Below are 11,364 nucleotides of genomic sequence, written 5' to 3'. Positions count from 1 at the left end.
AAATTAAAAATTACAAATGTTTTGTAATACCCATATTTAATTGTTAAAAATATTAAAAACTTTTCAGGATTAATTTTTATGTTAAGAACTTTACAAAAAATGTTTACCTAATTACATGAGTGACATATATTGTAAGAAACGCTGACGCACATGATATGAAAGAAGTGATTTCGTAGTAAATAAATAACACTCAATGTTTCCGTAAGTAGACGTCCGAATATGCAAAAATCTAGTCAACCTCTAGCACTCTGCTTCCTGTAAACCCCTCCCCATTCTAAGCAGGGGTTTATGAACTAATGCAAAAAATAAATGGTCATTTATAAAGCACGCAGTCACAAAGACCTCACCAACTGGAGAACAGTAGAAAATAAATTTCTAAGCCTGGCTTCTTCCGATGATTCATATTTATCATGAAAACAAAAGAAGTCAATAAATAAAGTATTATTTTCTTTCACTATGTGAAAGTTTAAAAACTGTAAACATAATGTATATAATAAAAAGAACACAGTGGGCTTCTTTCTATTCAGATAACATCTGGGTCTTTAAAAGTTTTTGGAACAGTTTCGCCGTCGGAAATGCAAGCCAAAATGCAAGAAAATTCTAAGTTGAACAACACTTGCGTTGTGTTATCGCGCCTTGCGTAGTTTATAAACCAATGCTTAGCAACGGCGCATGTCCAAAAGCTTACATCGAGTCATGCACTCCTATTGCACAAATCTTTCAAAGATAATTATAAACCAGTACTCTATAATGTGGTTGTTAAACATTTTTTCAACTTGCTTTCTTGCTAAGTTTATAAACCAGGCCTACGAGTATTTTCTGACCACGCCACTGCGTTGGAGCCGGAGTCCCTGCCGACCCCGCCGGCAAGGCGATACCTGCGCGCCTCTGGTCGCGGCACAGGCCGCGCCCAATAAGGGGGAAAGGCCTCCAAGACGTGCCAACTGCTGTCGCGCGATATGGGTCACATGGAAATAGTTCTTGGCAGAAGCGGGCTGGAGCGAGTGACCGCTGGCTCAGCTGCCATCTGCCAAAACACTACTGATCAATTTTTCGGTTCAACAGTTTATAAGAATTTTTATATCAGTTTGCTTGGTTGAGCTTTTTTTAAATTTTTGTTAGTTGAGAAAATTAAATATTGTGAAAGTGATCGTATTCAGGAAAAAAAAAAAAAAAAAAAAAACAAGAAAAGAGGGAGAGGGAACCCATGATTTTCGCATTGTTAAGAAAAGTCTTCTTCAGCTTCCACTAATGTTTGAAAGTTCGCAATAAGCTCGTAGCGCAGATGAACATGATAAAATAAAATAGCTGGTTTCAGCTGAAACTGACTGCAGCTATCCAACCCACATATACCTATGAAAGTAAAGTTATACTATTGTTGAACGAAGATGAGAGAGAAAATGAGGCTGTAGTTATACATTGGTAACACTAACTACTATCATTAATAAATTATTGTAAATAATACAGTTAGCATACTTATTCATGTCTAGGTAACCACGGACAACTATTTAAACAGCCAAGTATTTTTCACCAGTGTGGGGCACTGCAGTGCAGTGTGTGTAATCTATGGAGGTTGCCGCGGCGACGGACGGCGGCCATGTTGTCGAGGCGGCAAGATGGCGGCAGCGGGCGCGTGGCTGGGGCTGGGCCCCCGCGGCGAGCCGGCGCTGTTCCTGTCGGCGAGCGAGCACAGGCGCCTGCAGGATGCCGCGCGCCCGGCCCGCAAGGAAGCCGCCGACGAGGCGCGGGCTGTCGAGGAGAAGCTGCGGGAGGAGTCTCGAAGGCGGAAGGTGGACATGCAGGTTAGCCAAGCCCGTCACTCATGGCCCCCCACATTCGAGTACGGGCCCTGGACCCAGGATCCGAGACGGCCTCCCCCCCCCCCCCCCCCCTCCTCCAATTGTACAGTCATGTGCTACATTATAATTGCATGGTTATTTCTTACCTACACTTTTTTAGAATGTCATTTAACCTGAAAATACAGGGTATAATTAAGGTAACTATTTTATAAGTCATAACTAAGCTTTATTTAGAAAATTTACAATATATTTTTATTGTTTGTAAAATAATTATAATAGTTAAACATTTAAAAATAAACAGGCCCGGGCCCTGGACCTAGGTGTCCACCCTAGGGTGGGGGTCATGCCTGTCGCCCACACTCCACAGCTTGTGTTTTCTTTTCCAACAAGCACTAGCAATAATGCATAATATCAGGGGAAACCCACGGATCATAAATTTGTTTTAACATCGACCGAATGTTGCCTATAAGTAAATTTGGCTTTTTTTAACTTTACACATAATTAAATGTTTAACATTTGCATGTGCAGCAACGCAGGCCCGGCCATGTGTGAGTCCAAACAATTTGCTTCGATATTAACAGGGACCTTAAAATCAGAACCTGTTGAGTAGCGGCAGGTATTTAGTGACATAACAAAAATACCTATTTGCTGCAATTTTCAAATATTTTTCATTTTTTAAAAATAACTAAATCCCGCATGTTTTCCTTTTTTTAAATTTGAATTTCCGATCAACCATAAAACGGCATAGTCGTTGAATTATTTAGTTTAGTCATCCGATGGAAGAACAAGAACGAAAATTACTATTGGGTGCAGGAAGTGCATCCTACGCGAACAAACGTAAGAAATGTTGCCAACGTGATGTTAATTTTTTTTTTAAATCATGTCTTTACGTCTTTTTTAGTGGTTTTAGGATTGGTTTGACATGACTATGAATTAGAATCTCCGTCGTTAACAACAATCACATTCATAAAAAGGAAAAGTAATTTAAGACTGTTTACTCACTGCAAACACTAGGTACACTTCAGCCAATGTTTTGGGCGTTTAACCAATATGGCGCAATAATTAGCTGAATGAAGAAGAAAAAAAGGCTTCACGCAGCATGAAATCATGCAGATATTAACACCCCCCTGGTTTGATGAATGTGAAACTATAAAAGTAAAACTGGAATTACAAGTGTCCGTCAACCATGTGACCTGTTCCGTCTTTTTTCCGTTAGATAACCACGTGACTTGCAGCCAATCATATGGGCCGAAAAATTCCATTCTTCCAACCGCCAAAAGTTTGGTAACTTCGTATTTCTTACGTACGAACGAATTAAATTATTTCCTTAAAAATGTCTGCAAGTGTTTTCCGTGTCATATTTTATTATGTTAAAGGTCTAAGTTTATTTAATTATTTACATGGTTTCATGATTATGTTAAATTATATTTACTTCATTTTACGATCCACGAGATTTCTCGGAGAGTTGAATGGGAAACCTACGATACACACCAGTGACGCAGTGAGTAAATGACCTGTCCATTTCGGAGGCCGCGTTCGTGTGAGTGAGTAGCAGTTCTTTTTCTTCTCCGTTCTTTTCTCTCTTTGCTTACTTTTAATCAACTCGTCGAGGATTTTAATTTTAAATTCCATTTACTTCGTATTTGCTGTATTTGGTTATAAGTTTTATGTCGATTGTTTAAAACATTATTTCTGAAGGAAAGCCACGTTTCTGATAATATAGAGACATAATTGTTGGTAGTTTGCCATTTTAACGAGTAGTTAGGTGTACATATTATACATTTATGATATCCTGATTAAGGTTGATAGGTTAGTTACATTAAAAATAATTTTAAAGTTTTGAGTGGTTGGTTGGTTAGGTTCGCTACAGTAAAAATAATGTGAAATAATTTTAATGGTTGGTTAGGAATGATTAAAAGTCGTTTGCTCCCAGGTCATTACTACCAAGGTTGCTTAATTGTCCTGCAAATGATTGTATGTGAATTTGAATTCCCACTGGATTCCAAAAATATTTGGTAGGTACCTAGTTGGAAGAGCAATGAAGTCTAGGGAAGTTGTGGGGTGAACAGCATTTAAATTATTGTTAATAATTTTAAATTACTTAGTATTTACTCTTTTAAAATTTGCTAAATAAAACAATTTTCTCAATATTGAGACAGTTTTCTATAATCAAGTCAGAATGAAAAACACCTTTTGGTGACTATTAATACTTTTTCATGATTTGGTTTTTTAAATGTTGCTGACCTAATTTAAACAATTATTTATTTTATTATGATTATTTGGAGGTTCCAATATTTGTAAAAATATAAAAAAAATTTGCAAGAATTTTGATACTTTAACAACTATTTAGTATTTGGCTGACCTTACTACAAGGAAGGCTTCAAGGCATATCAGCTAACATAAGAATTGGTTTTTGAGATTATTATGATGACAATAAAGATTATACTGGACACCATGAATAATGTTAATGAGGATATTTTTATATATCTTCCCAAGGGATGTTCTGCTCCAACAGCATTTAAACTTGACAGCTAACCTATTAACAAATGCCATACTACGATACATACATGTGTTCCTACGACGTGAAATCATACAACACCACGGGGCTTGTAGGTTCTGCTCAAGAGTCCAGGTGGTTTCCGAACATCCGGGGACGCCTTCTGGTGCTAGGCCCCAATCTATTCTCTCGTTGTGGTTCACTTGTTTCCGTCGGCGACTTGCAGACTTAACCCTCTGTCACCAGGGAAAAGAGTCATTGAGTTTTTATGTTGGCTCTGTTGTGCTGTGGTCGGTGTGGGGAATCAAACTCGCTCCAGCCGCTTCTCGCTGGCGTACCTGCTGGGTGCTGGGCCTTCTGTGGGTCCCTTATGCGCATGCATCCGCTAGCGTACAAATTCCCCTAGCCGAGCACTCGCTCAGTCGGCAACTTGCTTGATACTCGCTGGTGTGAGTCTCGAACCAGCGGCTCGCCCTGGCATTAAGGCTTGACGTCACGCATAGTCTTCTGCACTGGAGACCCCTTCACCACCAGGTGGCTCGTAGCTCTGGTTCATGGCTCTCAGCGAAAATATGCAACTCATTCACTCAAGTTCAAAGTTCTGGCTCGATATATAACCTGAGCATGGGCTCATCCATATGTAGTTTAATGTTTTAGAAGATTTTACCATTGGCCTGGCACCACATACATTCAATGACCTAGGGCTAGGCGTAACCGTGTCCTCCAGAATTTCTTCGTTGAACCACAGTCAGGTTTCGGTGCAAAAAGGTGCTGGGAAAACTAACAGCTGTGCATGCCATTAATGTGGTTATGATCACCCAGAAGTGCAAACACCTAGTCTCCTTGAATTAACATCACTACAACAACATACCTTTTATGGAAAATTAACACAACTGACACCAATGTAAAATACCATTTTTTTGTAGTTTTTCCATAGTAACTTCAGAAAATGCTGGGATGGTTCCTAAGATATGAGAATTTTCTTCTTTAGTTTACTGTTTTTATGTTCATTGCCTGTGTCTTTCTCTAATATGTTTTCTATGAAACAGAGTAAATTAAAATATCAATGTGCTTACGCTGAAAGCGCTAGAACTTCTATGTCAACCACCTTTGGAGTGTTTAGCATTTTATGTCATTTATTTATTTATTTATTTATTTATTTTAATATTTCTGCTAGACACCTTTCAATTTGCAGAGATTTTCGAGAGCTAGCCAATTTTACTTAAAACATTCTTGGTATTTCACAGTTGATGCAAGATTTCCAGAAATAGCTGGTTATTGTAATTGAAAAATATTACTCCGACATTTGGTAGATTTCAATAATACTCACTTTTTAAGTATGTCTCACATTCTTTAAAAAAAAAATTCTCTGAGAGAAATGTAAAATAATTCCTTGTAATAGTCAAAAACCAAAAATTCTCAAAAATACCAGCAAAACCTGCACTATTTGCCATCTACAATGCTGATGTCCATGCTTTGTAATTGCATACATTTTCATAAAGTTAATGAATATGGTGATGTTACTTATGGTGTGGATTTTGGTAAGCTTTGTAATACATAGTATGTTTTTTGCATGGCTTGCTTTCCTGTTGGTTGATCTTTTAGCGGCAGTCTTAAAATGCCTGCAGAGTTTCACATCCTGTTCAGTGATCTGTCAGTTTTGCAAGGGACGCTGGCCGGTGCAGTGTAGTTGTGTGGCGTTGCAGAAGCTAATGTTGAAGGCACCGCAGAGGAAGTCGGTGCGTGAGTTGGAGGAGGAAAGGCGGATAATTGCGTCAAAGGAAATGGAGGAGATCCGGGCAAAGGAGCGGAAGGACATAATAGAAAATTGCAAGAGGCAGATATTCTACGAGCGGGACCACGCCAAGACGTTGAACCGGGCTCTGCTGTTCAGCGAGGTGGGTCGGATATTGTACCCAACACTGAGTACCAAATGGATTCGGAAGGAAATCGTTGAAATAGATTTATAAACATCGCAACCCACAACCAATGCAAGAAAGTCACAGTCGTTTATAAAACATGGTCCTTTATAAAGCATGCAAGTCGCGAAACGTCATATACCCCACACATTAAAATTCTAAAACAGTAGAAAAAAATATTTTTATCCCTGGCTTCTTTTGATAATTCATTTTTGTCACGAAAACTAAAGAAATTGTCATTAATTTGATTTTAAAAAGTTAATTTATATTACTGTATGAAAGTTTAAAAAGTGTGAACATGATGTATATATAATAAAAAAGAACAGCTTTGGCTTTTATGCACATAACATCTTCGTATATTCATGTTTTGAAACTTGCACATATGTACTTGCACATTTTGTCCTATACAATTTTTTTTGACACTTTTAAGATTAACACATTATGCACAGTTATTAATTTATATATATATATATTTTTAAGATTTCTTAGTAAATTAATTTAATTTGTGCATAATCGTTAGAAAACCTGTAAATGTATTTTGTAATATAGGACTACAATACTCTCGTAACAATACTAGCAATTGCTTAAAAGTTGGATAGTTGCTTTCTGAATAGTGTATGAGTGCTGAATGAAATATTAAAACTCTGTGCTCATTTAACATGAGAATTTTCCTGAAAGCATTAAACTTAGTTTTTTTTTTTTAATTGATAATGTTTTTAATATAAGTATGAAAAAAGTGACATGAATGTGTATTATGTAATCATACTATTGCAGGGGCGTAGCCAGGGGGGGGGGGGGGGGGGGTTTTAGGGGTTCAAAACCCCCCCCCCCCCCCCCTCCCTTTAGCACCAAATCTTTAATTAATTACTTATTCATCACTCAACTAAATTTCATATTAAAATTAATAAAAATTTTACCATTACAATATTTAAATTTAAGAACCGAAAACTGCTAAAATAGCACTATTTTACACCTTAAAATCCAAATCCCGCTTTAATACGGGGGGGGGGGGGGGGGGGCATGCTTCTTAACACCCCCCATACACAAATCCTGGCTACGCCACTGTACTATAGCACATATTTGATTTGGTACTTCTATCTATCTGCAGTCATATAACAATCCAGTAACTGCTAAATGTATTACGTGTGTGTGTCTGGACTGTCAGGTGCTGAGAGAGAGAGAAGCACAGGTGAAGTTCAACAAGTACCTCCGAGAACTGGAGGCAAAGAGAGAGGCTCGCTGGGCGGACAAAGTGAAGCAGAACGCTCTGGAACACGAGAGAGATAAGCTGGAAGAGAAAAACAAACACATTGAAAAGATGTTAAAGTTCAAGAGTATACTTCAACAACAGTGAGTTTTTTTGACATCTGTTATAATTTATATATATAAAAATCCAGCTAAAGCAGCTTTTTTTTTAGACTTAATGTGCAATTCTGAAGACATATCGAAAGTATAAAAAAAAAAGCTTTTTACTAAGCTATTGTTAAAATTTTATCATTTTTATTTGGAATTATTTGGAGTCTTTTTTGGGTGTATTCCATACATATTATATTTACTTCTTGAAAGAAACCTTAAAATATAAAGTCCCATGTACACATTCTTTAGATTAGCTTCTAAATAGCTTTTATATAGTTGCTTATATAGTTGTCTTGTAGATAGTAAGAATTTTTAGTCAGTTATAGAAATTGCATGGTGGTAGTTGTTAGTAAGGAAAAATTCGGCTTACAAATTGTTATGAAGCCATTTTATGGTATTCTATTTAATTTTGTTAATTTTGATTTTACATATTTTTTTTAGTTATTGATGGTTTGCATTATTTGCTAGTAACACACTAACAGCTAATTCCGATTCTGAAATTGGATCCAGAAGCACTTGTGGATTTATTTGGTACTTATAGCACAGATTCCTACTGCTTGCACCATACCTCAGAATGTCTTCTCTTCACTCCGTTTCTGTAGCAGTTAGCCACCACAGTGGGTTCATGTTTCTGTGGTGCCTTAGATTATAGTAATATGCAGTAGTAGCAGTTTCATAGATAAATTTATAACTGTAGTTACCTAGATAAAGATTATGTTCTTTTAATAGTAAAATCAATAGGAATAAGGTAGGTTTCAATCTGATTAAATACATGTAATTTAAGCTTTTTTTTTTTAACATATCAAAAAAAAAAGTTAAAATCCATTTACAATTGATCAGCTTTATAATCATCTATTAACTTAGTTTTCATTAATAATGTTTTTCTTTCTTGTGCCAGTTATGTGTTGTCTTGTTTGATTTGCCATTTTGTATAACATTGTTGTTCCTTTTACTATTAATCTAGTTGAAGTTCCATTGATTGTATTTATATTTGTGTCATCCTTGTGTTTTCTTATATTTGTATTGCCATCACCGGGTTTTGTGGTCGCAACCCGGGGAGGACCTAGTGGGTAGTGAGTTGTTTCTATGCCGAATTTACCAGGTGGGCGCCAGGCTAGCCCGTGTGTCTAGCCGTTGTTGAAGACACAGGATGGTAGAGCAGGGTGTGGTTCGTTAGCCCTAGCGTGTTAACTAGGTCCGTAGGCTGTGAGCTGGTTTGCAACACACCATATGCGGAGGGTCGGTTGTGGTGATTACTGGTTTGAGTGAAATAATTGACGGCAAGGTCCGATTGGTGGATTTTATTACGCTCTGTGCACTTCACTTAATTTTGCGATGCCGCAAACACTGTTTACAAAGTACACAATTATATTCGACACGTTGCACTAACACTTTACACTGACACGTTAATTCAAATAAAGTACAAGGCAGAGCACCTACTTTGCTAACGCTAATTGTCCACGTACCCTAGCGGCAGTTATACGTTGTGTCTCGGCTGGAGTCGGCCAGGTCCGTAAATTATAATTAAGTTGACACTTCACGTGTTTGCTAATTACTAAAGTTTGTGACCGGCAGGCGTTTGCACGGTTGTCTTAGCAAAAGTTCTGTGGTCTGGAGTCGGCCAGGTCCGTTATGCTGTTACTCGCGTGGCGACATGAACACGTCACAGGAATTAAATGAAAAGCGGCCAGGTTAAGCCCTGGACCGTACTTGGTCTAGGGACTGGTGGAGGGTGACTGAAAAAGGTTTTGAAGAATTAAATAATTACCAGTATAACGATCAGTGAGACAAAGGTGATGACACTGCGGGACGAATACGTCCGCCCTAGGCCGCGAGCCGCGAAGAACTGCCGGGGGAACATGGTGCCGGGGAGGGAGTCATTGTTCCCTCGCGCCAAAATCTCGAATTTACCATTATACAATATAAACTGGAAAACATAGTGCTAATTACATGTCACTCTTGTTTTAATTAGATTTAAGGCTACTCTCAACTGGTTCTGTGTCTATTGAATTTGTGGACACACAATTAGCCAATAAAACATTCAAAAGTGGGACTGAAGTTTGTGACTGTTCGCTTATTATTCAAACACTCCCCTTGCTGCACATTTTATAATTAATCACGACTATGATGCACTCACGCGGTTTTCCGCTCTAATTAAGGCCCCAGGCCGCACGGGAAAGAATTTGCGTTAGCGAATTGGGATGCCCTTAGGGGGCCATCACACACACACTGAGACGCACCATTCCCGGCACTTAACTTTGGGTAATCATACCTGATGAGTTTAATGGGGCTTAATTTTCTAGCGTCCTTGCTAGGTGAGTATGTTTGATTAAGTTACAGGGTGCTAGGGCTACTTGCGGGAGGGTGCTTCCTTTGACTCGTGTTGGCTTGGCGAGGGGTGCGTTCCACCAGCGGGGGCCAATACTGGCGGGTGGAGGCCAAGCTTTGCGGCCTTCGGCGGTACGACGTCAGTATATATGTTGTGCCTTGTGTAAAAGTGAGCGTGAGGCTTGTCATCCTTGTGTTTTCTCATACTTGTGTGAGTGTGTGTGTATACACACATATATGTATTTGTATATATATGTATGTGTATATATATGTATGTGTATATATATGTATGTGTGTATGTATATATATGTTTAATATGTATATGTGTGTGTGTATATATATATGTATATATACACACACATATATGTGTGTGTGTGCGTGTATGTGTGTGAGCGTGTGGAGCGTGGCTGCCCAGGCTGCAGGAGCAGGCGGAGCTGCAGGGCCGGGAGGCGGGCGAGGTGCTGCGGGCGGAGAAGCAGGAGCTGGAGGACATACGCCACGAGGTGGCGGAGGCAGACGCCCGCAGGACGGCTGACGACCGCGCCAGGAAGCTGGCCTTCAGGCGCGAGGTGGAGCGGAACCTGCGGGAGGCGCGGGAGCACCAGGAGAGGATGGAGCGGGCCGAGCTGCTGCAGGACCAGCTGGACTACATGCACAGGCAGTTCCAGGACCACCTCAAGAGGACGCGGCTCGGGAAGGAGCGCGAGGTGAGCTCTAGTGTGTGTTCAGGCCTGCTGATAACATCCATTGGAAACCAAATAAGTTGTGCGATACGCACAGATCACCTCAACAGTTACGGTCATGGCAATGTTCAGTAATTGCTAGAGACCGGGAAAAATTCGCATATTCGTTTCACGACAGCCTAAAATTCATATAGTTGTACCTCAGTGCTGCCTCGGCTATCGGCTCACAACTCACCTGGACGACCCTGGGCCGGTGAGAAACACTCAACCGAAGCTGTGTCGAATCACAGGCCGCTACGTTGGGACACCATCACAAGACGGCAGCCAATTGGAGGGTGACATTTGACAGAGAGTACGTAGAACTATAAAGTTCATCCTAGAGGTCATTGAACCTGCGAATTTTTCGTGTCCCTAGTAATTATTATTATTTTTTTAATTTGGGGTTTTTGGAATTGTCACCGCCCCAGTCTCTGCAACCAGCGGCGGTCAAAACGCAAGAACCTGAGGCGTCATCGCGCTGCTTCAGCCAAATCACACGTCATTCACTTGTTTTCACCTCGATGTTCGGATTTGGTCTTGGGCTCTTTCCGAGAAGACTCGAATGTCAACAATAGGCACTCTTTTGGCAAGCAACTAAACTACCAATGTCTCGCTATAGCCAAACTGTACACTCCTGAAAATATATATACATATATAAAATAATTCATATAAAAAATTACAGGGGAATTATAGATCTTAATAGGAATTTCCAAAAATGTACAAAAATAAATTTAATTAAAATA

The 11,364-nt window shown here is 39.4% G+C and overlaps 1 protein-coding gene across 4 annotated transcripts in view; it reads left to right on the top strand.

The window, feature by feature from the left end:
• The first annotated feature begins 1,608 nt into the window (after positions 1-1,608).
• The window catches only part of LOC134536142 (trichohyalin-like), a 38,257-nt gene continuing 28,501 nt past the window's right edge, over positions 1,609-11,364 (top strand). Inside the window, exons 1-4 of one of the 4 annotated variants that reach the window (XM_063375746.1) lie at positions 1,609-1,802; positions 6,003-6,194; positions 7,381-7,565; positions 10,315-10,606. In XM_063375746.1, the coding sequence (XP_063231816.1) occupies positions 1,617-1,802; positions 6,003-6,194; positions 7,381-7,565; positions 10,315-10,606 (855 nt within the window). In that variant the 5' untranslated portion in view covers positions 1,609-1,616. The other 3 variants (XM_063375747.1, XM_063375748.1, XM_063375749.1) reach the window with 3 other exon arrangements.

This window comes from Bacillus rossius, chromosome 10 (genome assembly GCF_032445375.1).
Source record: "Bacillus rossius redtenbacheri isolate Brsri chromosome 10, Brsri_v3, whole genome shotgun sequence".
NCBI lineage: Eukaryota > Metazoa > Arthropoda > Insecta > Phasmatodea > Bacillidae > Bacillus > Bacillus rossius.
Note: the sequence above shows the minus strand (reverse complement) of the source record. Positions and strands in the feature narration are given on the sequence as shown.